This window comes from Pavona decussata, unplaced genomic scaffold, assembly GCF_977016875.1.
Source record: "Pavona decussata unplaced genomic scaffold, jaPavDecu1.1 SCAFFOLD_95, whole genome shotgun sequence".
NCBI classification, from domain to species: Eukaryota; Metazoa; Cnidaria; class Anthozoa; order Scleractinia; family Agariciidae; genus Pavona; species Pavona decussata.
Genome location: NW_028145512.1, coordinates 2,515,639 through 2,542,014, shown reverse-complemented (window position 1 = coordinate 2,542,014; position 26,376 = coordinate 2,515,639). Strand labels below are relative to the sequence as shown.

Genomic DNA, 26,376 nt, shown 5'->3' with positions numbered 1-26,376 from the left:
CCAAAATATTTCAGAGCGTATTTACAAAGCTTATGCGCTGCGAATGGCGAATGAATTAGAGAAGTCCAACACAAAATGTTAAAAACAACACATAACTCTGTGAATATTTCTCTTAAGTAAACGTTAAAAAAAGGAGAATACAGGAAAAGTAATGTTTGGTTGTGGTCCGAAATATTTAAACGTTTACTGTGTGTTTACAAATGTGCCCTGCGAATCAATTACTCAAGTCCAACACAAAACATAACTCTGTGAATGTTCAAAATTAATTTATCCACGAATGCTTGTTGTATGGCAACGATTTAAGTATTTGTGTATAATTTGAAGTATGTGAAATATGGAAAATTACCGACAGTTGCCTGCAAAAATGCATTTAATTTCTATGTGACTTGCGAGTTGCTTACTCACCCAGCTCACCGCATGTTTGTTTTCAACTGACATTTCGCCTGTTTGTTCATCGCTCTCGGGGTTTAAATTTGCTTATTAGTCGCCTGCTTTCTCGACATATGTAGTTTGACAACATATTCAACGAAAACAAGAAATTAGTGTTCTTAAATTCTCGTTACAAGAAGTAAGCCATCCAACTTCCCGCCGAAGAAACGCGGGTTGCCTCACAGGTTGAGTGACATTTCGCAATGGCTTACATAGAGGGGCGGATGTACGTACGTACGCCGGACGGACAGTGACGTCATAACCAAAATTTTTCGCATACATGGGTTTACCAAAATCTCTTATTAATGGGGCTCCGCGCACACGCCTCCAGCGCGCGGAGCTCCGCGATTACTTCCTTCATAAGTGCTGATCGGGTGTGACCTGCAGTGTAGGCATTTTTAGTGGCACGCTGCCTCCCTCGACAGTGTTTGTTGCTTAGTTGCCATGTTGGATTTCTGCCTGCTGTTCATAATCCAAGATGGTGGCTAAACATTTCGCGATTGAGGTCTTAAATGTACGTTTCAGTTTGCTCTCGCTAAATACGCCTGCACTGCAATCTAGGTGATTTGAGGTGCGATTCGACACAACAGTATGTTAGGGTTTGATTTCACTGAACAGCTCTTTTGTACTCAGTGCTAATTTATCATGTCCTGTCCCTCGTTTGTAGTTTCGATTTCAAAAGTAGTTCATTTTTAATTTCATTATTTTAAGTACAAAGGGACGATTTGACACTCAAGTAGGTTGACATTTGATGTCACTGGGCACTCCATGTCCTTGTAAACGTGTTTGCTAAGGGCTTTAAACTTACCATGTCTTGTCAGGTTTTGATTCCAAAGCACTTCATATTGTTAAAAGTGTGCACGCTGGGATACGTTTAAAAACAGAAGAAGCTTGGCGTTTTATTTCACAGCAATCAACACATTAAATATATTTTTTTTAAGGTGAGAACATTTTTTAAAAGGAATAAAGCCCTATATCATTAAATTGTATCCCTGCAATTGTACATTTTTTTCAATGAAGTCAGTGCACAGTCAACAACTTATATAATTTATTCCCTGATGTAAAGTTTATTTCCAAGATGCCGAGCCAGGTAAGAAAAAAGGTAAAGTTTATAACTTCCAGAAAACATGGCTGAAAGAATTTAACTGGTTTTAGAGTAGGATCCAGAAAATAAAATGATGTTTGCATACTGCAGATCCCGGGGGGAGAAGGGGGGGTACTTGACCCTGTTTGGGGCAAAAAAGAAATAAAATACCCTATAAAATACCTACCCTGTGTAGGACCAACACCCTTTATTTTAGGACCCTTTCTAGGTTGCAGTTTAGCGAATCATGTTTGACTGATACACGTCTCTGATCCCTAACTACCATATAAACCATATTTTTACTACGACAATCGTGCAACCATAGACGCTTTGCATAAATTTCGGTTTTCTACTTCCGGTCGCATGAGAGTGAGGCTTAGGATGTATCTTGTTTCAAGATGGCGTCGGCTGGGAAGAAAAGCCAGGGAAAGGGATGCTCGTTTTTTAACTGTACAAACAGGATGTACAATGCATCTGGAAACCGAATGCGCTTTAGTTTTTTCTGTGTTCCTTTAGATAAGGAAACTTTTAGCATTTGGGAGAATCGGAAGGGGTTAAAAGACGGAAAAGATGGTTTCCCTATAACAAATGTGACAAGAGTTTGTAGTGTTCACTTTTGCAGAGCACAATCTTCTGCAAGTGCCAGGAGGTAGCAGAGTTAACCTACGGAAGGGAGCCGTGCCACTGAAATGGAACCAGTCGCCTAGCAAAAGTGAAAAGAAAAGAAAATTACCCGCAAAGCAAAACAAACTATCATAAAAAAAGGTGAGACGAAACTTAAACCCTGAGTCCGTGCATGTGGTGGAGAACGTTGTCTGTGTAGTCATTGCGTGTATTATCATGTGGTGGAGAACGTTGTCCGTGTAGTCATTGCGTGTATTAGCAACTAAAGCTACTCAAAGCGCTTTTAATGCTCTCTTTGTTGCTTACCGTAGTCTAAATGACGAGATTAAGTACTTAAGAGGTAACAGACATGACTCTGCTATTGTCTCTGTGGACCTTATCAAATCTGACAAGCAATGTCAACACTACACTGGCTTTCCAGAGTGCGAAGTTTTCAAGTGGTTTTCAACATGTTAAACCCCGGTAATGATGGAGAAAATGTTAATTTGATATCAGCACCCAATGCTCACCCAGAAACAGGCCGAGGACGGAAACACGGTCTCAGTGGTGAACTCCAATTTCTCCTCACTTTGATGAGACTGAGAAGGGGTTTCACCACTGAGCATCTGGGTTGGTTGTTTGGCTGTGACAGGAGCACAGTGAGCCGCCTTTTTGTAAGTTGGATAAACTTTATGTACCTCCGACTAACTGCAATTCCAATTTGGTCAACAAGAGAACAAATTAACAAGACAATGCCACAGGGTTTCAGAGACAGCTACCCTAAGACACATGTAATTTTAGACTGCACTGAGTTGTACTGTGAAGCGGCAACATCTCTTATGGAGAGGTTAATGTACATTTCTCTGAAATTAAAATAACTTCCACTTTCACATTGAATTGAAGGGTAACATGTACTCTGATCACAAGGGAGAGAGACCTATAAGAGCCTTGTTGGAGTAACTCCCTCAGGCAGTGTCTCATTTGTGTCACAACTTTATTATGGGAGCTTATCTGACCGAGAAATAGTAGAAAGAAGTGGCCTTCTTGACCCCAAAATGTTTGATGATGGTGACGAAATCATGGCAGACAAAGGATTTAATATCAGAGATATTAATGATAAGATTGGAGTTAAACTTAATTTGCCAATTTTTCTTGGATCAAGGCCCCAATTTGAAGCAACTGAAACTGTTATTAACCAGAAAATAGCATCAAACAGGATTCATGTGGAATGGTTTATCAACAAGGTCAAGAAGTTTAGTCTAATTGATGGAAAAATTCCCCTGTTACTGCATGGATCAGTTAATCAGATATGGACAGTTGCTGTTCTTTTGACATTGTTCCACTTTCCAATCATATCTGCGTGAAATATACGAGCTATGAAGGTTCGATGAAATGATAAAATGCACCTATCAGGCTTAAGCTTCTGCGGTTTGGGGTTCAGGGGTGCTAACTGGGTGTTTTTGGTCAAATGTCCAGACACCCCAGGATGGTGTTTGTGAATTCTGAAAAGAATCACAAAACTTGTTTGAAAATTTGTTAGAAGTCCACTGACCCAGTGAAATGTCCCCATCGTGAGTAGGTCATTGCTGTAAAACCCCCCACCTATACATCCAGTGGGTTAACATTTACAGGTGCATAACAGGGAAGACTGTTGCTATTTGGAACAAGGTCCATAATTGATTAGCTCCATAGTCATGACACTAAGTTCTGTGAAAGTGATGGTGATTTTATTTTAAACAGTGGGATACTCATCTCCCTACAATGCCAATGTCTTAAACAAGCATAAACAATGCAAATGTGATAAAGAAGCGTTTAGCTGAATGAATATCAGAAAGCAGGGTACATTAACCAATGTTTTTGAAAGCAGAGGTCCAAAAGTTATAATAGAGAGTACCCCAATTAGAGTACCCCAGTTTGAACAAAAAATAGTATAATGCCAGAAAAGCAGACTTCAACAGTTTCTTAAGCTGGCTATACATCTATCCCACGAATATCTTGATTTATCATGGACAAAGTGACTGGCATTCATCAAACTATGCTTATCAAACTAAGCTTAAGCTCGGGGTAACAGGATTTGTCTTTTTTTATCAGATACTTGGTGGTGTTCAGGTCAAACCTCGTGTTTTCCCTTTTCAAGACAGGCAAACTTGATTTTTTGAGCACACTATTATTCATTCTTTATAGTAGAAAACATGAAATAAAATCCCTTACGGGGGGGGGGTTAAATGTCATTCGTTTTTTCCATTCACACAATTTCAAGCCAATTTAGGAAGTATGTAAGAAAAGTAATTGTTGCCCACTTTCCTGGCAACATCATCCCAGAACTGTTCATTGAAAGTGAATCGTTCAATAAAAAGACTTCGGTGTGTATAAACAATGAAATCATTAAAAGTAAAAAGCAGCTCCAGTTAATGCCAATTGACGTTGAAGCTGAAAGTAGTAGGGGTGTTCATGTTTTAAATGTAGGCTATTTCCCACAGCCTCAAGGTAAAAGTTTCTGTTAGCTTGTGCAACATCCATAAGGTGACTGTCTCTTTGTTCATAAGGGCATTTAGACTCTCCAATCCCCACCATGTCAGAGAACATTGTCTTTGAATCAAGAGAACACCCTCACCAAGGGTTGTTAACATTAATTACAAGGCCACAAGACAGAACTTTAACATTCTCTTTAACAGAGGCAAAGTACTCATGGTATTTTTTTCCAAGCAATTGGTTCATACATATGTCCATGACCAAATCTTCGCTGCAAAAATGCAGAGGGGGTTGAGGGCTCAGCAACAAAATTTTCTGCATGCTTTTCCATTCCCCTTTTCCAGCTGTAAACATCATAGATTCGAGAGGCAGTCACTCTGTGTTTTCGATGCTCTATCCAAATTGAAGAGTTTGCTTGCTCTCTTGTGTCTTTTTCTAAGGACACAGAGTCTGCAAGTGTCAAATCCAAGTCATTATAGATAAGAAGTTCTTCATCTCGCAGCTGATGCTGGGAAATGTCATAATAAACTGGATCTGAACTGTGCGGAAAGGAAGGATAGTCATAGTAGAAGTCAGTTAGACTACCTCTTTGACTTGTCCCAGGTTCAATGGAGCAATAAACTTTGAAACTTTCACCATACATGGGACATTGCTTTGCCAGTGTGGAAAACAATGAGAATTTACCATACTTTGTATTGACAAAGTCACTGGTATGAACATCTGTCTCCTCTCTCACAGAATTCACAAAAGGTATCATGTGATTGACTTTAGCCAGCTTGGTTTGACATTGTCTTATGGAATTAAAATCCAGTTGCTTCAAGTGTTTAGCCCTTGCATCAAAGAAATTACAAGAAATTCCTTTAGACTCTGGCTTAATCTTTCTGACTGTAGTGTCCATGGCAGAAGGTTTAGTTACATTTTGTTGTCGTTTTCGTGGAACAGTCCACCCACATGGCCTTGAAGTGCATGGTAAAAGTTCAGGAATACACTTTGAATTCTCCAATGAAAATTTGGCCATGACTTTCATCAAGCCATAAATGTGGTTACACCAACCACCTTTGCCAGCTCTGCAAGTACAGTATGCATATTTAACATCTGACGAAGATTTGAGAATGGCAAAACTGAGTTGATGATTTTCTTTTTTGTAACTTGCACCACAAATAGCTCTCACGTAGAAAAACTTTTCTTCGTTGAAACAGGTAATGTTATCATGAAAATTTTCATTCAGTAATTGCTCAGTTCTTTTGGTCAGTTTACCAGTTTTACCAGAGTCTCTGAAATAAGCTTCAATTTCTCTCAATGTGAAAACAGGTAGTCGTGCTAGACTTCTTGTCCAGGGAATTTGGCCATCTGGGAAAGGTTTCCAATAATTTCCTGCAAAATTGAATTGACATTACTTTTGGCGATCGAATGGTCAGTTGCTTGTTAAAGCAATTAATAATAAATAACCTTACTAAAAGCAATGTAAATCAAAGTTTCAAATTACTTTTAGTGCTAAATTTTAATTTAAGACCAACAGGTAGATCACAAAAATTAATGACAATGAAACTAATATTAAAAAAGCCGTTAAGTTCATTCACTAAAAACAATTTCAGTAACTAGAAGCTTACCTCTTCGAAGATCATGTTCATCATGATCAGAGTCGCTAACACCCTTGTTAGGTCTGGAAGTACTTTCATACCTCGATGAAGATTGTGAGACCTTCTCATGTGGGTTGAAAACAACTGCTGTTCGTCCATTTTTTACGTATTCGCCAATCCTGTGGTCATGAGACAAATTGACCAGATTAAAAAAGCTTTTCTTACCCACGGATATTGTTGTTCACTCTCAGTTAATGATATTTGGCTCTTAATTTTGTATACACGCAGCTTTTGTAGGAAATTTCTTCAGACTGTCCCCCCGGCACTTTAACCACAACTTTAGCTCATCTACTCTGTATGACGCTAAATTTGAAAGATTGAGATTGATACAAAGAACATCAAATGATTCTCCAACGTGAGGTCAGGCCACATTTGCATCCGCCATTTTTGTGTGGACGATACATCCTAAGGCTCACTCCCGCACGACCGGAAGTAAATGGCCATAATTATGCAAAGCGTCTATACCCTGTTAAGGACAGGTTCAGACCCAAAACCATACCCTGTCCAGCGGAATGTCCCCGTATAGGCTATATAAGGGAATACCCCCCTGCCTAGGGCTGCAGATACTGCAAGGGCTGCCCAAAACAGGCATCTTCATAATTTTCCACTTTCCAACAAAAGACTCTTCTCAAACACGGAAACAGTAACACAGACAAAGAAAACACTCGCAGAAATGCAAAACAATAATTTTCTTTCTTTTATTATTTTCCTTATTGAGTAATATGGGGGTTTTGAACTCTACTATGCTCTCTAACTTGGAAGATTCCATTTTTATGCGCACCCCCCACGCCCTAAGGATGGCGGGTTTTACTACAAGAGGGTTTGGATTCTTTTTTCAAAGGAGCCACCAAAAAATCCAACCCTTCAGATGTTTTTCAAAGGAGACCGACGAAAATTTAAGGGGTCAGATTCCTGCCATCGTTAGGGAGGGGGGTGCAGATAAAAATAATGGAATCCCCCCCCCCCTATGTTAAGCTGTGTGCCGAAATTTTTTAGCTGTGCGCCTAGAAATTTAGACCTGGTCGCACAAATGCACCCAAAGACAAAAATAAACTTTGAGCCCAGCTGAAGTTTATGCATACAGTCACGTATAGGAATGACTGACCGCTTTAGAGGGTGAGTTATACTGATACTGAGGGCCATTCATGGCAGGCTTGAACGTAATTTTTAAGGCACGTTATTTTCTCTGGGGCGGAGGACGGGGGGTTGGGGTTCTCAATAAGACAAGTTAGAGGCAGCATGTTTGACCACACGTTTTCCTTATTCTTTTCTGTAATTTATAGGTATACCACCCACTTCTTAGGCAGATAGTGAAGCTTGCTACCATGGAAACAGAGGCAGAGGGCAAGGAGAATATTAGAACTTTCTGGAATATTTTGAATGCTGCACTGAGGGAGGTCTTTGGAAATGATTCGTACAGGTTTAAGCCAAGTGGAGTCATGGTTGATGAAGGAGGTGGTTGGTGGGCCTCCATTCCACTTGAACTGGTCAATGGAGCTTTAGACAACTATCAACTGTGAGAAACACTGGAAGTTCACTGTGAAGAGAAATCTTACAGCCATTCAGGCCACATATGGTGCAGATGTTGGTGAAGAGTTTGCGGATATCACAAATGGTATGCTGCTAAATAGATTGTCTTGTTCACTTAACTTTAGGTTTCGTATATACTGGTGTTGACCTTCTAGGTGCAGGGTGCCAACTTTCATATCCTGAGGTAATGGAAAGGGAGGGAAGAAGAATATCGTGACACAAAATTGGTAAGAAGGTAGGATGGACTAAGAAATTTCAAGAAATTTGCTACTGTTCAGACCAAAAAATGACCAGACAAAATGGTACATCAATTTTAACTAAATATGTTAGAATGTATTAGATTCATTAATGAAGGGCTTATGGGCATAACCGCTGTTTTGGCCTTTAAAATATAAGGAAGCTCTTCTTTGGCGTCGAGCACTATATATTATTAGTTCTGTACAAGTATTTAGTTTTTGGCCTTAAAGCTTAACTTTGAAAAAAGACCGCATTACCTTTTATAAAAGCTAGCAACTCAACAGCAGATAACAATAGAGAACATTCATACTTCGCTTGAATTCTTTCCGCTTTTAGGGGGAAATGAGCTAATATTTCAAATTTAAGCTTCCATGGCGAAGACAATGGAGAGTGGCAGTCCTCTGTAAGAACACTATTCACTTGTTGCCCTGACTGTTTTTTTTTTCATACATTCTAAAGGTACTTTAAAGGCAGCTACACCCAACATGTTTGAGATGGCCAAAAACCGGTTTGACATGTTTCAGCAGAAGTACCCCATGAAAAGGCTGGCCAGTTGGTGGACCTGGTAGGAGAAACGGAAATGCTACATTTTCCGTGCATTTAAGCCATCATTAAATGTACCAAGAGCAAATCTAGCCGAGAGTGGGCCCTCTTCTTAGAAGAACAGTGGCATTATCCATCTTGATCTTCTGGATGAGGCAAGACAGGATGTTGCTGAAAATTTGCAGTTGCGTGCCAATTTACGTGGATATGAGCAAGGAACATACGGTGGTGGGAAAGGACTGAGCCAAAGCATCATTTCAAAGAGGAATTATGCGGACCAGGAGAATCGTGCACAAGCTTTCAGCAATGAGCTTCTTGAATACATGGTCAGTGGGGAAGATAAACCGCCGCCAAAGTCATCTGAGACTTTTGTTGATGAAAAGGCCTCGCACAGACACGATCCACCCCGACAGTCCTCTGGCAGTAAGAAGCAGTCAAGCACATCAACAAAGACTTCAAAGAAGGGGAAAAGACCATGCCCACTACGAAAGACCCGCAGCAGAAGCTTCATCAGAGTGCTTGATATAGCAACAAGGTTAAATCCCTTTCAGTTAAAAGCGAAATCATCGTAAATGAGCATGAGCGCCACTTCATTCTGGCAACAGCCTTGGGAGTCACCTATGACATTGAAATTAATAACAGCCCTAACTGTAGCTGTAAGTACTGCAACAATCGAGATGTGTGCAGTCACATTACATGGTTGCTACTTAACGGCTTCGAAGTTCCGGAAGATGACTACCTATTGCACCAGCGGGGGTACACCAGCCATGAGCTAGAGGTCATTTTTGAGACGAAGAAGAAGAAGCAGAGTTTACCATTTCAAGAGGAATCCCCAAGAAGTAGCATCAAAGGTCACCCCACTACTGCTTGTAAGTGGGTCATCACAAAGCATTCATTAAGTACCAGGCCAAAGTGTCCAACTAGTCATGCTGAAATGACCAAAGGTGATCTGACAATAACATGTGATGCCTGATGGACACCGCCTCATATGAACAAAGGCCAAAGCTTCACAGTCCCAAGAACCTTCCATTATTGTTTGAAATGGGAATGTGTCAGTGGAACCCTCCCTCCCCCCACGCGACAGCTTCATCACAGAACCTCCACATGTATTCCGTGTGGATTCCACTGCCGAGTTCACTCCAGATGAGTAGAAAGTTGTTACTTTTCTAGATTTTCCATTGTCATTCGACTAAGGGACAAATCATTATTTCTTATTTTATTTTTTATTTATTTATTTTATTTATAAACTTCGCCAGAGGAGAAAAAAAAAAAAAAAAAAAAACAAAATGAAAAACCTCTGACAGGAGAGAACTCACAGAACGATATGTTCCAATAACGAGGCTCCTTGTATAAATAAAATCACATCATAATAATTAATTAACAATTAATAATAACTAATTAACTAATTAACAACACATTTTAACTAATAATACAGGTAACGGTCTGCTTTGATGACATTTTATGCAGACACTTTTGAACGTTTGAGGTACTGCGGGATCGTACACATTTAAAGTCAAATCTAGGTAGTATGCCCTCAAATTAGTTTTAAATACATCTATAGATTTTGTATTGTCCCTCAAGAAGTCTGGAAGTGTGTTAAATGCTCTTGAGGCTCTTGAGTAAAAACTGTTCTGGAACGTGACAGTCTTAGCTTTAGGTATATCTAGTAATATACTCTTAGTTGGAGCAGAACGCCTGGTAACTCTAATAGGTTGAAATATCTTAAAATTGGTGTCAGAACTATTAACAATAGATTTATAAGTGTAGACTAGATCCAAGTATTCATGCCAATAGCAGAGAGGGATAAGGCCTGTGAGTGTTAGTCTGTTTTTATACGAGATACCAGTCCTGTAGGGTAGTGAGAGTATATATTTAGTTGCACGTCGTTGTATTCTCTCGATAATTTCGATCAGTTTGACTGACTGCGGGGCCCATACTTGTGAACTGTACGAGAGGTTGCTCATCACTAAGGCTGTATACAGTGCTTTGCGAGCAGATTGATTTTTGACCTCAAGTGTCGACCTACGAATAAAACCCAGCATCCTATTAGCGTTAGAGGCAGCCGCTAGTACTTGACTGTTCCATTTCAAGTCCTTACATACTAATATCCCGAGATCCTTTTGAGCATCAGTACGTTTGACTGGTGTATTTTGAAGTAAGTAAGGTGTTTCCACTAGATTGACATTTCTCGTTGTAGACATTACTGTACATTTAGACTGGTTGAGATCCATCCTCCAATCATGACACCATAAAGTGATTCGATCGAGGTCTTCCTGGAGTAGTCGTCCATCATCAGTGTTCGTGATGGGACGGTAGCACTTGGTGTCATCCGCGAATAGTGCTATGGAACTATTGACAGTGGCTATGGCCAGATCGTTGACATATATTAGAAACAATAATGGCCCTAGGATGGACCCTTGAGGCACTCCAGAGGGAACAGGGAGAATGTTTGATGTTTTACCGAGAACAGTTACTTTCTGAAATCTAAAATGTAAATAATCGGAGAACCAGCAGAGGAGACTGCCATTGATGCCAAATAGTCGTAGCTTTTTCAGGAGAAGCTGGTGGTCAACTCTGTCAAAAGCTTTCGCAAAGTCTAAATAGATGGTATCAACTTGCACTCGTTTATCAAGCAGCTCACCAATTTCATTCAAGACTTGAAGAAGCTGCGATGTGGTTGATTTTCCCTTAAGGAAACCATACTGTAGATTGTGAAGCTGGCTAGAAATGTGCTTAATAAGATGATTGTATACACAACGTTCCAAGACCTTTGAAACAAGAGGTAATAAAGAGATGGGTCTGTAGTTGGATACTTCACCAGGAGAGCCATTTTTGTGGATCGGGATAACATTTGCCACTTTCCATGCAGCTGGAAGTTTACCAAGCTGTAAGCATTTGTTGAAGATTGTACACAATGAATTAGAAATGCACGGTGCACAGTTTTTCAAAAGTTTCGCCGGGATCTTATCAGGACCAGTTGCTTTGTTTACATCGTTATTTCGTTATGTTGTGACGTTGACGGTTGTTGTTGCATTTGTTGCTGTTAAAGTTGGGTTGAGCAATGAAAATATCATTGAAACAACTCTGGAAAATATATATTTTTTAATATATAAAATTGGGTTACATGATCAGAAATAACAATAACACCCTAGAGAAAAAGTGAAAGCCGGTACCTCTTTGTAGATTACCAGAAAACTCTAGTTTTGTTAAGCTTGTGAACATTATTATACTGCTTCACAACTTCTTACATTTAGCGAAGCATGGTATTTGTGGCATGTGACCAACAAGAAATTTTCAAAGGTAATCTGAATAATCTTCCCACAAAACTTTAAGTAACTGTCAGTGAGTTGAAATTCTAATAAAATTAATGTAAGTTTTTTGGAAAATAAACACCACCCACTCATCTCTTTGTGGAGAGAAAAGTCTAATTGTCATTTGTTTGCTTATTTAGATGAGAAAATTTGCTTTTGCTTTACATCAAAGACCTTTGCAAATTTGTCTTAGCTAAAAATTTTAACTTTTTAAAGTTTAGAAGATAACTTTCCAGGCCCTTTGACCTGCTGTGATCAGTCTTCCTGTAAAGTGAATTTTAGAATCATTGCAAAGTCCAGTGAGCCTGTAGTACACAACTGTGAATGGGTGCCCTCACCACCTGCGAAATTTGAGACCCGAATGGTATAAAGGTGAACCATATCACCACTGCACCAACCCTGCTTTGTATGGCATATACTAAAACGAGGACAATGAAATGTCAGTCAGGACTTTTTAAATTCCATTAAAAGTATGCAGTTTCAAAAAGTCCAATCCAAGCCCGGTTACCGAGCTCTTGTAGACATCGGAATTCATAACAAAGTCGCTGCCCTCTAAAACTACCTGAAATCTTGACGATATGGCAGTTAACAAAAGTAAAATGGAAAAAACTATATTGTGCACAAGCCATAGAGACATGACATTCACACTATTTCAAATGCCGAGAGGAATTGTCTTGTTCAGTGGTTTCCACTTTTGCGAGGCAGAGGCCAGTAAATGCAAAACTCTCTCTTTATTTTGTAGACAGTGATATATAAATACAGGGAAAACTCTATTTTCTCTCCAATACTTACCACGCTGAGAGTTATTTCGACCTTATTCGGGTTACTAAAAAGTAATTTATCGAGCTAGTCTGGGACTGATCAAGCGTTCGTTGTTCATCTGTGCATTCCAACTTCCAAAACCAGTGGTTTTCCTCCATCGAGCATTCAGTGTTGCACAGAAGTCGTACCTTGTTGGACCATGAAAGATTTTGGCAAAAGAAACTTCCTATTCAAAGCGATGTTTTCGTAATACTTTTGGTATTAGTGAAAAAAACCCCGCTGACCAGTTACTCGGTCACATGACTCAGACTCGGACTCGGAGTTGACTCAGTCAACTGTTAAACTCTATTTCTTTGGTAAGTTCTGCTTTCATTTGGTAATGATATTGGTAAATCAAGAAATGGAAAATCTAGAAAATAGAAACCAAAATCCCAAACTTGGAAAGAGCTTGGTAGGTGGTGTTTTTCTTTGGGAAAATGTTGGTGTCTGGTTTATGAAAATTTTTGCAATCCCACTTTGTAATATAGCCTTGGTAAATTGCAAATTTAGTTGGGAAAATCTTGGTAGGAACACATACAAAAACAAAGCAGATAAAAAAAGACCGGTGGGTAACCGGTGTTGTGATTAGGAAATTCGTAGTGAAAGGCTCTGTGACGTCATGCTAGTCACGTGACCTCTTGGCCATGTGCTTGCTTTGTTTTAATAAAGCATGGAGTTGTTGTTGAGTTATGACTGGCGGTTGTCTATCTCTCACTCGTTTGCGCTCCTAGAATAGCGTAACGTTACATGGTGTCAGACGTGGTAGTCGTCGTGTTGCAGAAAGCCGCTGTAGAGTGAATTCAAGCTTTCAAAGTGTCAATTGAGTGAAGATTGTGCTTCAACGCGCCACCATTTTGAATCCACGGACATGCCGGACGAAGCAGATGCTCCTTCCGTTATAAGCCCGCCGAAATAAAGGTTTATTGCCAGCGTATCACTTCCCCAGAAATTCGACACTAAAGGAAACCTGGCTACCAATTGGAAAAAGTGGATACAGGTTTGGAAAGCGTATGAAATTGTCACTGGCTTGGACAAACAACCTTCAACGCTTCGTGTCCCCACGTTTATCACGTGTATTGGTCCAGATGCGCTGGAAATACACACTGGTTTGCCGTTCTCGTCGGACCCTGAGAGGGAAAACATGGATAAAGTGCTCGAGTTGCGGCAGAACTACTGCATAGGACAAACGAATGTGATTTATGAAAGATACAAGTTCAATAATCGTTCACAACAAGCAGATGAGTCGATTGATGCATACACAACGGCGCTTCGCACACTTGCCAAAACCTGCTAATTTGGTTTGTTAAAAGATGATTTAATCCGAGACCATCTAGTCTGTGGTATCAGGGACAATGGTCAGAGGAAAAAGCTTCTCCAGGAACCGAAATTAACTCTGGAAAAATGCCTTGATAGCTGCCGAGCAGCCGAAGCGACTAAATTGCAAGTCCAAGATATGTCAAGTCAGGGCAAGGAATCAAGTGAAGTCAACGCGCTCAAATCATCTCGTCCAAAGTCACACACCAGTATGGTCGACGACTGTAAATTCTGTGGTAAGTCTCACGAAAGAAATAGAGACAAGTGTCCTGCTTTTGGTCAAATCTACAAGAAGTGCAAGAAAGAGAATCACGTAGCGAGCAAGTGTCATCTTCATGGAAAGAAGAGTGTCTCTAAGGAGAAGAAGCCAAAGGCTACGAAACCTAGCTCCAAGAAAAGCAATTGGAAGAAAGTAAATGCTCTTGAAGCCGTCACTTCGTCAGAGGAATAACTTTTGGCTGTAGACCTCTCCACAGAAGACGTTAATGTGAATACTGCTGAAGTGGTTGATGTCAGTGATTTCCCAAGTAAGATTTATGCAGCTATGGAAATACAAGGAAAGACCGTAAAAATGCAGATTGACTCTGGTGCATCATGCAATGTACTCCCAAAGGAATACCTTCCAGAAGGAGCAGAGGTTCAGAAGACAAACAAGTTGTTGACAGCCTACAACAAGGAACGAATTCCAGCATTTGGAACAGCAAGAATCAGCATGCGCAATCCTAAGACTAGAAAGAAATACAATGTTGAGTTTGTTGTAGTGGATGGCAGTTATACACCATTACTAGGAGCTCGTGCTGCACAGCAGATGGGTTTCATTGTAGTCCAACATCACAATATCCAGCTCTTGAGCAACAACGAGGTCTTCACCGCCTCACCGAGTAGTTCGCTTACTAAGGAGCAAGTGTTGACTGACTTTGGAGACATCTTCAAGGGACTTGGAAAAATGGACGGAAAGTTACACTTAGAAGTAAATGAATCCGTCCCACCAGTTATAATGCCTCCCCGCAGAGTACCTGTCGCGTTGAAAGGAAAGTTCAAAGAAGAAATTGACCATCTTGTCAGTGTTGGTGTCTTAGAGAAAGTTGAAGAGCCAACTAAGTGGATGTCCAGTGCAGTGGTCACAGCAAAAACGAATGGGAAAGTCAGAGTTTGCATCGACCCCAGACCCCTGAATGCGGCACCCAGTCAAAGCCACTATCCTTTGCCTGTCATTGATGACATTCTTCCTGAACTTTGGAAAGCACGAGTCTTTTCCAAAGCAGATCTGAAAGATGGCTTTCTCCAGATAGAATAAGATGATCAGTTGAGCCGCCTAACTACATTTCAGACACCATGGGGCAGACATCGGTGGTTAAGGATGCTGTATGGAATTAGCCCAGCACCTGAATACTTTCAGCAAAAGCTAGATCAAAACCTGCAAGGATTACCTGGAGTCTACAGAATAGCAGATGATTTGCTGATTACAGGTCAAGGTGATACCAAGGAAGAAGCAGACAAGGATCATGATGCAAACCTTGTACGCCTACTACAAAGATGCAGAGACAGGAACATCAAATTAAACAAAGCCAAGTTCGACTTCAAATGCAGCCAAGTACCGTTCATTGGACATCTGTTAAGCAATGAAGGAGTCAAACCTGACCCCAAGAAGATTGAGGCCATTGTGAAAATGGAAGCCCCCGCTGATGTCCAGGGTGTACAGCGTCTCATTGGCATGGTTAAGTACCTTTCGCAGTTTCTCAGTAACCTGTCAGCGTTATGTGAGCCTCTCCGCAAACTAACACACAAGGACGTTGAGTGGCAGTGGACACAGGAACAAGAGGATGCTTTCCAGTCTCTAAAAACTGCTGTTACACAAGCCCCAGTCCTTAAGTATTTTAGTCCACAAGCTCAAACTGAAGGACAAGGTGATGCATCTCAAAATGGCCTTGGATTTGTTCTAATGCAAGAGGGTCAGCCGGTTACATATGCAAGTTGTGCACTCACCACAGCGGAGCAGGGATATTCTCAGATCGAGAAAGAGCTTCTGGCTTAAGTCTTCGGGCTAGAACACAATCATCATTACACGTTTGGAAGACGAGTGATTTTGTGGACCGACCACAAACCCCTGGTATCAATTTACAAGAAACCCCTTGTTTCAGCACCAAAGCGTCTGCAGCGACTGCTGCTTCGACTCCAGCAGTATGATGTTGACTTCAGGTACAAACCTGGTTCTGAGATGTACTTGGCAGATACCTTATCAAGAGCTTCTCTAAAAAACATCACTCAGTCTAAAGTACAGGAGGAAACGAAGTCCATTCATGCAGCTGATTTTCTCTCTATCTCAGAGCCTCAGCTAAGAGAAATTCAAGCAGAAACAGCTCAAGATGACACTCTCCAACAGTTGAAGAAGACCATTATCAGTGGATGGCCAGAAACGAAGAAGGAAGTCCCTGTGTCTCTCCACCCGTACTTCCTAGTTAGAGATGAGTTATCAGCACAAGATGGCCTAATCTTCAAAGGACAGCGTTGTGTCATTCCCTTGGGTCTACGCGCAAGAATTAAAGAGAAGTTGCATGGAGCTCACACTGGAATTCAGAGTTGCCTTCGCAGGGCTAGAGAAACTGTGTATTGGCCAGGAATGAACTCAGAACTAACTGATTACATTTCAAAGTGCGATATCTGCTCTTGTTATCAGTCAAGCCAACCAAAAGAGCCTCTCATCTGTCATGAAATTGCTGATCGCCCTTGGCAGAAGATTGGAGTAGATGTTTTTACACTAGATGATACCGACTATCTCTGTGTGGTTGACTACTACTCAAGTTACTTTGAAGTGGACAGACTAGAGAGCAAGACTGCAGCAAACATAGCCAAGAAACTCCGCAAGCAGTTTTCAGTCCATGGAATCCCAAATCAGCTAATCAGTGACAACATGCCATTCAACTCTCAGGAATTCAAAGACTATGAGTTTGAAGTCATCACAAGTTGGCCTGGCTATTCCCAGAGCAATGGCAAAGTCGAAAACACCATCAAGACTGCGAAAAACATTATGAAGAAAGCCAAGCAAGCTGGCACAGATGTTTACTTGTCCCTGTTGGATTGGAGAAATACTCCTACTGAAGGAATGTCAAGTTCTCCCGTCCAAAGGATGTTCGGTCGCAGAACAAGAACACTGCTTCCCACCAGCAGTTCTTTGCTAAAGCCAAAGGTCCAAGAAGATGTGAAGGAGAAACTGATCAAGCAGAAGTCCAAACAAACCAAGTACTACAACCGGACCAGCAAAGAACTCCCACCCTTACAGTCAGGAGAGGTTGTACGAGTCACCCCTAAACAAGGTGACAGAGAACGGAAGTGGTTCAAAGCGCGTGTTGAAGAACAAGTTGACATTCGGTCGTACGAAGTCCGGACTGAAGATGGCAAACTGTACAGAAGAAATCGTCGACATCTTTGCCAGTCCAAGGAACCATTTGGTCAGTCGGCTGAAACCAGACCTGTCGTGCAACCCCAACACAACCAGACGGGCACATACCCACAGCAGCTGAACCAACCACACCCAAAGCCACAGGTCAACCAGTCCAAAACACCCCTGTTGATCTACCCAAGCAAGCAGAGCCGGTGACAGTGTCCCCAAGCCAGGAGCCACCTCCCACAACAAAGCCAACCACAGTTGTGACAAGGAGTGGACGAGTCTCAAGGGTACCACAGTACTTACAGGACTTTGTTTCAGTCAGATAAGGACTTTAGAACACCACCCTTGACCAAGTTGCTTTTTATTATCACACAAAGTTAAAGTTGTAGTTAAGAGACCGTTATTTGTTATTTCAGTAAATTCTTTATTACAGAGTTCAGAGACACTGACATTATTTGTTTCAGTCCGTTATAACAACCTCATTTGCGAGTACTGCGTTTAGTGTACAACTTTCTTTTTTTTTTTTTGAAAAAAGGAAAGGTGTGACGTCATGCTAGTCACGTGACCTCTTGGCCATGTGCTTGCTTTGTTTTAATAAAGCATGGAGTTGTTGTTGAGTTATGACTGTTGGTCATCTATCTCTCACTCGTTTGCGCTCCTAGAATAGCGTAACGTTACAGGCTCGAAATCTCAGGATGTTATTAACCTTGGTATAACTTGTCACTTTAGTTGGGAAAATCCTGGTAAGCCCAAGCCAAAATGCCAAACTTGGAAAGAGCTGGATAACTGTAGTTTTTCTTTGGGAAATTATGGGTATTACTTGTCTGTAAAGATTTCTCAATCACTTTTATTATAACATGATACAAGCTTTTGAAATGGCAGGAAAGAACTTTAAGTGCACAAACTTCGTAAAATGTAACTTAATAAACATAAATAACCAAAACCAAGAAATTTACCATTAATATAACTATCGTAATCTGGGAGTGCATAGACTGACCCTGGTAAAATGTGTTTTCCCAATTTGTGCTCTGTTATTTGGGTGAATCTTGTTAAAAAGTAGGCTCAATTACCCGCTGTTTTTTATGCACCCGCATTTGTCCGCACAGCAAATTTGGGATGCAGTTGGTAAAAGGCTTGTGTTGAAAATCAATAAGTACACATACGTAGTTTGTTTGCTAAGCCAGGTATTACGGTGGAAAAAAACTTGGATCCCATTTTGTGTAAATTGGAAATTACTTAAGTTTAATTAGTGGTAAATCTAAGAAAAATAATCCTGTGGAAAGCTTGGTTGTGTTCATAGTTTGGAAAATCTTGGTGTATAAGTGATTTTGTCGCAAAACATGTACCAAGATGTGCCAACTAAATTATGTAAGACTGTACAACAAACTCCTAGTTAGGGTGTGCATGCATGAGGTATCAAACTTTCCCAAGTTGTGTTGCTATAATGTATGTATTGCAAAACATGTCTGTTTAGTAGTTCACAAATCCTCTCATATTGTATGCAGATAAAAACTGAAAACTGATTAGAGAGTTGTTTGTTGTCATATTGAGTTTGGTGTGTCGTGGTAAATTTTACTTTCAATAATTGAGAATTGAAGTCCTGGTTGAACAAAGGCCAAAAACCCACACTTGGGATGAGCTTTGGCAGGAAATGTTGGAACATCAATCAGTAGTTGTATGGTTAGTTGATGTTAATCTTTTTACTTTAAAAGAGCAAAATCAGAATAATAATTTCTTTATTATCACACAACTACATGTAGCCTCAAATAGTGTAGCCCTTGCTAAATTCTGGTTATTTGAAGTGCTTGTAAAATTCTTTAAGTGTAATGAATAATTAATAAGCATTTACATGTACAATGGCAGACCCTAGCTAATAAAGACACAAGTCATTTATCTACATCACATGGTCAACCACTGGTAACCCATAGCCACTGGAAGGGGAAGTGGCTTAATTCTGCCTTGCTGCATAGAATCATACCCTTTGTACTGACTTGACCCCCTACATTGTCGTCAGAAATGTACAAAAATGAAAATATCGTTTGCAAATTTATGGACAGCTGAAGCGCCCTTTCTGAACCTAGGCAAATTGAAGGCTGTTAACTACTGCTGACAGTCAAAGCTTACAAGTCCCTCAACTCCCATACGCCATTTGTCATCCACATGCCCTCAAGACTGTTTGTTATGCTGTCCAAATGCTCACTATGGATTGTGGAACTTTCCTTAACAAATGTATTGCCGCCAGGCCATCTAGGGTGTTCTTTAAGAAAGAGAACTCAAACTGTTTTGTCATCACTTTGAACAGAAACAGTTTTGGCAATCCATTGAGCATCATTCTCTCCCAGCACTAGCACCATGTCATTCTTCTCTGGATGAAAGGGAACAACCACAACTTGCCTTTGAGGGGGCAAACAAGACATTTGAAAGTCAATCACAACATAATGATGAGGGAACATTTCATCTGGGTACAAGATAACCTTTCTTGACACACGAATGACATTCACCATCTTGATGGTTAGAGACAAACGAACGTGCCGGCTTTGAGTTACAGGACGATATTTTAATTGACCACTGTCGTCTGTTACGTGCTCATATAACTGCATCTCTGAAAAATGTGAACACTTGCTCTTTCATCTTCACCATAAATTGATACTGAATGAATGGCAATTATTCTGCCTGTTCTTTCCTCATAATATCCCTCCTCATCGTTCAGATCAAAAGTAACATTTAATCCTGTCTACAAAGCTCATGAGGACCACTGGGTTCTTTTTCCAGGTTTTAAAAAGCTTCTGCTCAATGGTGTTATACATGGTAAAGAAGAGTACTCGATTTCTCCATCATCAGAGCTAACATCTCGACAGATTTCTTCTCTCTGAGATTCTGAAATTGCTTGAAATTTTTTTTGGTACTTCCAATCAAAATGCCATCCTGAATACCATTCGCATTTTCAATGTTTGCATAAGCAATCTGGGTGATAGCTTTTTGTTTTTGTAATGAAGAGACTTGTTTCAATTTGATAGCTGAATCAAGTTCCTTTGGTGTTAAAGCTGGAATGTTGTTTTTTTTTCCTCACAGTGTCTAAATTCTGGAAAACCTCCCTTCTTTCTTCATTGTCACTGTAGTTGTTCTCAATATTACGGTGATTTGTCGACTGGTTAACATAGTGCTTCATGGTTCTTTCCAGGTCAAACACCCAGTTGTTATTGGGTGATGAAAAACGGCTAATACAATCTGCAACATGGATCAAGTTGTGCTCAGTTATCACACAAGCCTCTAAACCAAATGTTTCTTTCACCAAAATGTTGCGATGCTAGGCTACATTTCTGAACAATTCAATATCTTTATCTTGCCAGCCATGGGTGCGACAGACATTAAAAACCATTTGTGTCATTTGTACCAGTAACTGCCAACACTGCATTTCATCAGCAGGCATTTGATCGCTTAAAATTACTTCAGAGGCTGGGAGAGTAAATTTCGGATAATCTTCAGCTTTCCAGTAACCGAGACGGGATGTAACTCCACTTGGATAGCGAGAAGCCCTCATTTCTGTAGTCCAAGGGAAGCTACAAAGCCTGGATTCAATTACATCTTTGTTAACCTTACCAGATTCAAGCAAACGGCACAAGTGTTTTTTGACAGGATTCATAGGCAAGTTGTGCATTAAGTCAATTCGAGTGTCAAACAATACATCAAATTCGTAAAGATTGTAAAGAGTTACGAGTTTACTTATACCAGTAAATCCACTGTCTCTTGAAATTCTGCTCCCTCTTCTTCATCTGATCTCTTTGTTAGAGGAATTGATTCACTCGTAGTCCTACTTGCCCGTTTGTGTCTTGCATGGTATCTACAATTTCCATAGTAATAACGAGGTGATCCAGGTTCCAGTTGTATGCTGCAAACATGACAACGACGGCAGCTGTTTTCCCAGTGCGTTTCACATTTGTGACTTTGCACTGCCCTGGGTGATCACTGGTCCCAAGGAAGACAAGATGGCGAATGACTGCTTGCCCTTTCTGTATTCCAAAGTCAGGAAAGTCAGCAGCATACTGAACTTCAATTTCATCTATAAATCCATCTACAATTTCGTCAATCAAAGGAGTCAAAAAAGGGTCTAGGAACTCAGGAGTTTCATCTCGAGTTTTGAAGCAGGGCACAAATCCCACTACAAAAACTTGATCAGGATGACATCGTTTGCGCTTAGACATATGTGCAATCTTCACATCAATTACCCCAGTGCTATGACCACCAGATGTTCCAAAGGGACTGAAACCATCCCAGTGAGCAGTGTAAACAATGTTTCTAGGACCTCCACTTGCATATTTTGGTTCATGTTTGAACACATTCCTACAATGGGGACATATAATGTCAACTGTGTCATCTTCAAGAACATCACACAAAGCAACTTCTGATGCAGAGATTACTGTTGTCTGTTTTAAGTCTTTGCAATGTGGGCAAATGGCTGGCTTCAACCCAGGTGGGTTACTCGGGTATAAACGTGACGGGGGGGTCCGCAGAGCCTAATATTTTGCACCCAAAAAAATACATGGACCTTATATTGTGCACCCAAAAAAATACAAGACTGGACATTTTAGACCCAAAAAAATACATGACTTTTATACACTAAAAATGCAATTTTAAGAACAGTATACATACTACCTTTCTACTTTCGGCTTGAATTGCGTAAGAACTATTAGCCTGGCGGAAATTTGAACCCAAAAAAATACGTGCAGATTTTTCAGACCCCAAAAAATACACGGTCAAATCTTCAACCCAAAAAAATAAAGGAGTTGAAAATTTTAGACCCAAAAAAATACGTCGGACCCCCCCATCACGTTTATACCCGAGTAACCCACCTGGGGGCTTTAACCATTCCATTTCCTTATCAAAAACCATGAGTACTCGGAAAAGCGTGTGTCATCCCACAACTTCTTTTTAATAGGCCAGCCATGAGTTTGAAGTGTAAAACCAATGGTCTTTCTCTCTGCAGTGATCCAGCATATCACTACACATAACTGGATTTCCATACCACCTTTTCACTTTCCTTGAAAGCCCCATGTAATAATATTCAATAGCACCAGGTTCTCTACAGAGCCTGCATTTCTCTGAAGAAGACTCCATTATGTTCCACTCTCTTGCATGTTGGTCACTCGTAGATAAAAAACAATGCTTAGGTGATTCATAACCAACCTTTCTCAAAATGTCTTCAGTTTCTGACCAAGAGGTTGGCCATATCTCCTTCAGTCTCTGATCGTTTATAACAAAATCCTTTGCCCATTTTAGCCAGTCCTCAAATGACTTTATAGAATGTCCTTGTTGTTGTTTCATAGGCAAGGCATTAAGTATGGCTTTAACAACTTTTTGGTTAAATTCCTCTTCACTTGTTTGTGTCCCTCTATCGCAAAAGTGTGGTTGTGATATATTGTCATCGTCATCATCATCATCATTATCATCATCATCACCATTAGAAGGTTGTGTACTAGCAACATCAAAATTTTCATCTCCATAACCTGTATGACAATATTAAAAATTAACGTTAAAAGATGGTTTTATGTTGTCATTTTGTTCTAGCCTGTTCCAGGCTTTCAGTTAGTAGGAAGTAACATGAAGATTTACAGATCATAAAATTTATATTAAATGTACCCAAACTTGCTTGTAAAATCATAACCTTGAAAGATTTACCCAAAATTTTAATAGACTTGTGATAAAACTGGCATCATAAACTCTAAAATGAGCAAACACAGTGCAAAATACAATATTTGTATGGGAAAATCTCAAATCTGGTGTCAAATAAATTCTGAGACAATCATGAATATTACATTATTATATAAGCTGCAGTGTTTCATAGGGATTTCCGCCGCGGTGAAAAACCGTAATTTCACACATAAAAAATTACAATAATTTTACGAGTGAAATTATTGCTGACGTCACAATTGCTAACATCTTTCCCCTTTATAAGTGATGAATGAACCGAACGTTGTTGGTATATAGTCAAAAGATCTTCGGATCTTCCTCGGAAATCTTTGGCAGTCTTCGGCAATCTTCGTAAAATGTCGAAAATGATCAGAAATGGCAAGCAAGAAGACGGGCAAGCAATGCAGCTACAAGTCGCAATCCAACAAGTGGCGCACAAAGCAGTGACAGCGCTTCCCAGACACTTACCGAAATGGAAGAATGTGTCCGCGCAAATGTGGCAGTTGAGGTGAGAAATTTGTAGTCCTGTTACTATTGCCCTGTTTACTGCTTATTAGTATCTTGCACCACTGTTCAATCAATCGCTCTATCATGGATATTATTGTGCAGCAACCAGAGTTTCCGCTCAGTTTACAATGCTATTGTTTTAGTTGCAGTTTACTCAGTGCAAGGCACATGGTGCGAAGTAGGATAAAAGTAAACAAATTCAAACTTATATAAAAAGAAATGAACACATGTGCTGGTCTATAATTGTTTTGTATTTCCCTCTTCCACTTGCCATTATTTCCGACTTGCACCTTGTTTGTGTGCTTATCAATAACAGACAATAAATAAAGCGTTTTCTTTTTCCCAGCACTTGATACAAACCTTAGACGAGGACACTGTTCGAAGTCTTGCAATTCGAATTCTGTCCAGGGGAATTGGAAGCCTGCACTTCATCCAGAGTCAGCTAGTCCCAGAGGACGAAAATGCTGACGATAGCCCCATGATCAATGTACATGGCCCTCCCATACAATGCCTGACAGTAAGGGAATCATCAGGGCCGTCAGATACCCCTGACATGGAAGTTGAAGACCTCCCACAGCCAGCTAATCCACCCTCCCCAGAGAGACCACTTGCTGGAGACAGGGTACCAATGCCAGACAGACCAGGGCCCTGCACACCACCAGTGCCTGAGTGGTGCAAATGTGGTCACTGCCGGCAGATGCCAAGGGCCATTGCGAACATTTGTTGCAAGAAAAAGGACTGTGTGACCTTCGACACAACGATTTTATAAACTATGTCTAGATCCAGATATCCTCCAGCTTTGTATTCTAAATAGAGCGGACATAAGAAATGATCCGTTGATAACAGCATGCGACAGTTCAGAAAAGCTGTTTATAGGCAATTTATTTTAGATAGGTATGGTTATTTAGGAAGGGGCAATCGCAAAGTTGTACCATCCTGTGCAGTATGGAAACTTAGAGGCAATTTCCCCTCCCTAATGGTGTTTATATGGGCTTTAGAGACAACTGAGTTATAATGCAGTGCTCACATACACTTATAATTCTGAGTTGATGTTCTATTTACAGTTGGGTGGAAATCATGTCGTTTGATTTTTTACATAATCACTGCGATATTTGGTAAAACAGTCTCAAAAAAGGAATTAATCTGGGGGTTATCCCCAAGACAGTTTTTTAAATCAAAATATCTTTTAATAGGTTTTCCAGTTGCATTTTCCTCAAAAATCAACAGTTGTAAGTAGATCTCAGTCAACTGTCATATTTGCAACTATTGTTTGCCAATATTTTGTTTCTTGACCCATTAGTAATAAATCCCGTTTTTGATCTGTAATTGACTGTCTGTACTTTTTTGAAAACTATTTACACAGTAAAAAAAATTTTTACACAGAAAGCAATAAGTTTTTGGAAGAGTAATATCACAATATTGTGTGGAAAAAGTGCAAAGGTATTTCCATACAAAGGTACTGCAGGCAAAAGATTAGAAAATTGTGGGGCCAGAGAGCTGGAGGGTTCTGAAAAACAAGTTACCTTCCCTCACCTTAGCCGAGCCTAATAAAGAATCTCCTTTTATTTGTTAATTATTATTATTATTATTATTATTACTATTATTATTATTATTAGAGACTTAGAAGCGGAAATGTTGCGTAGGGTTTGCACCGACGCAGAGATTGAGCCAATCCTTCAGGGGATCACTGTGGAAGAGTCAAATAGAGGCGCAAACAAAGCGCCTGATGCCCGACTAGATGTTCATGCTCGCGGGTTTTGGGACAGACAGCAATCTACTTTTTTCGCTGTTCCGGTGTGCCATCCAAACACAGATTCGTATCGAGAACTGTCTCCGAAACAGGTATTCCAACTACACGAAAATGAGAAGAAGACGCAATACAGCAGGCAGGTTTTGGAAGTGGAGCAAGGGTCATTCACACCACTAGTTTTTACAAGCACAGGTGGAATGGCCTATGAATGCAAGAGATTCCATAGCCGCCTTGCAGAGCTACTTGCGTTAAAAAAAAGAGATGACTAGGCTACAACCATTTCTTCGATAAGGGCGAAGGTATCCTTTGCCATTCTCAGAGGAACCAGGAGAAAGAGTAGCCAATATGTCTGACATTGACATTACATCGGAAAGTGCGCAAGCCAGAATTTAAGTAGTGACTTTTTTGTCAGTCTGAAACATTTTTAGATAGTCCTTATTTATTTATTTTTTAACTTTTCGACGCTTTTTAAACTATTGAAAGTGAGAAATGAAGTAGGAAATAGAGCAGAAGAGGAGAAAAGAAGAATATCGCGTTGTATTTTTATAAGCTTTGTATTTTTAGGCTGGATAATACAATGTAAACTGAGAATGTCTTGAGTTGTTATTCATTGCTATCCATTCCACGATATAAATAGTGTGCAAAAATTGATTTCCAATTATGTTATTGAATTTTATTGCATGCAACCATACTTGTACAATACGCTTAGAGTCATGTTGATTGTAAAATATATTTTATTTTTCGTTATTCAATAAAATTATTATTATTATTATTATTATTGTTGTTATTATTATTATCATCATCATCATTATTATTATTATTATTATTATTATTATTACTATTATTTTAACAGTAGTCAGTGTCACTGTTTACTTATGCAGAATCAAAACTTCTCCTTGTTTTGCATGTGCCCTAGCATTAACTTTATCCGATTGGATGATAAAAACACAAATCAGCTGCTAGAGACATTTCGGCTCTGCATAAGTTGAAAACGACTTCTGTGTGCCACTACCAGTTCACTTGTAGGCAAAGGAGCAACACAATGGTTGGTGCTATTCTTCTAGGATCAGTCAAGGACA

At 40.0% G+C, this 26,376-nt stretch overlaps 3 protein-coding genes and 1 pseudogene across 4 annotated transcripts; 3 read left to right on the top strand and 1 right to left on the bottom strand.

Moving 5' to 3' along the window:
• Positions 1 to 4,333: 4,333 nt before the first annotated feature.
• On the bottom strand, positions 4,334 to 6,997 carry LOC146473121 (uncharacterized). Its single transcript, XM_085118867.1, has 3 exons — positions 6,984 to 6,997; positions 6,199 to 6,347; positions 4,334 to 5,962 (listed from the first exon to the last, which is right to left on the bottom strand). Exons 1-3 carry the CDS (start codon positions 6,995 to 6,997, stop codon positions 4,803 to 4,805), a joined length of 1,323 nt encoding a protein of 440 aa, XP_084974993.1. The 3' UTR covers positions 4,334 to 4,802.
• Positions 6,998 to 7,505: 508 nt separating this feature from the next.
• LOC146473120 (uncharacterized) lies at positions 7,506 to 9,731 on the top strand (annotated as a pseudogene). Its single transcript, XR_014866488.1, has 2 exons — positions 7,506 to 7,843; positions 8,455 to 9,731. The product of XR_014866488.1 is annotated as an uncharacterized LOC146473120 (transcript).
• Positions 9,732 to 16,922: 7,191 nt separating this feature from the next.
• LOC146473119 (uncharacterized) lies at positions 16,923 to 18,026 on the top strand. The gene has a single exon (XM_085118953.1). The coding sequence runs from the start codon at positions 16,993 to 16,995 to the stop codon at positions 17,560 to 17,562; it is 570 nt and encodes a 189-aa protein (XP_084975079.1). The 5' UTR covers positions 16,923 to 16,992; the 3' UTR covers positions 17,563 to 18,026.
• A 5,401-nt stretch (positions 18,027 to 23,427) lies between these two features.
• Positions 23,428 to 24,918, top strand: LOC146473118 (uncharacterized). Its single transcript, XM_085118952.1, has 2 exons — positions 23,428 to 23,548; positions 23,894 to 24,918. Exons 1-2 carry the CDS (start codon positions 23,513 to 23,515, stop codon positions 24,314 to 24,316), a joined length of 459 nt encoding a protein of 152 aa, XP_084975078.1. The 5' UTR covers positions 23,428 to 23,512; the 3' UTR covers positions 24,317 to 24,918.
• The last annotated feature ends 1,458 nt before the right edge of the window (positions 24,919 to 26,376 follow it).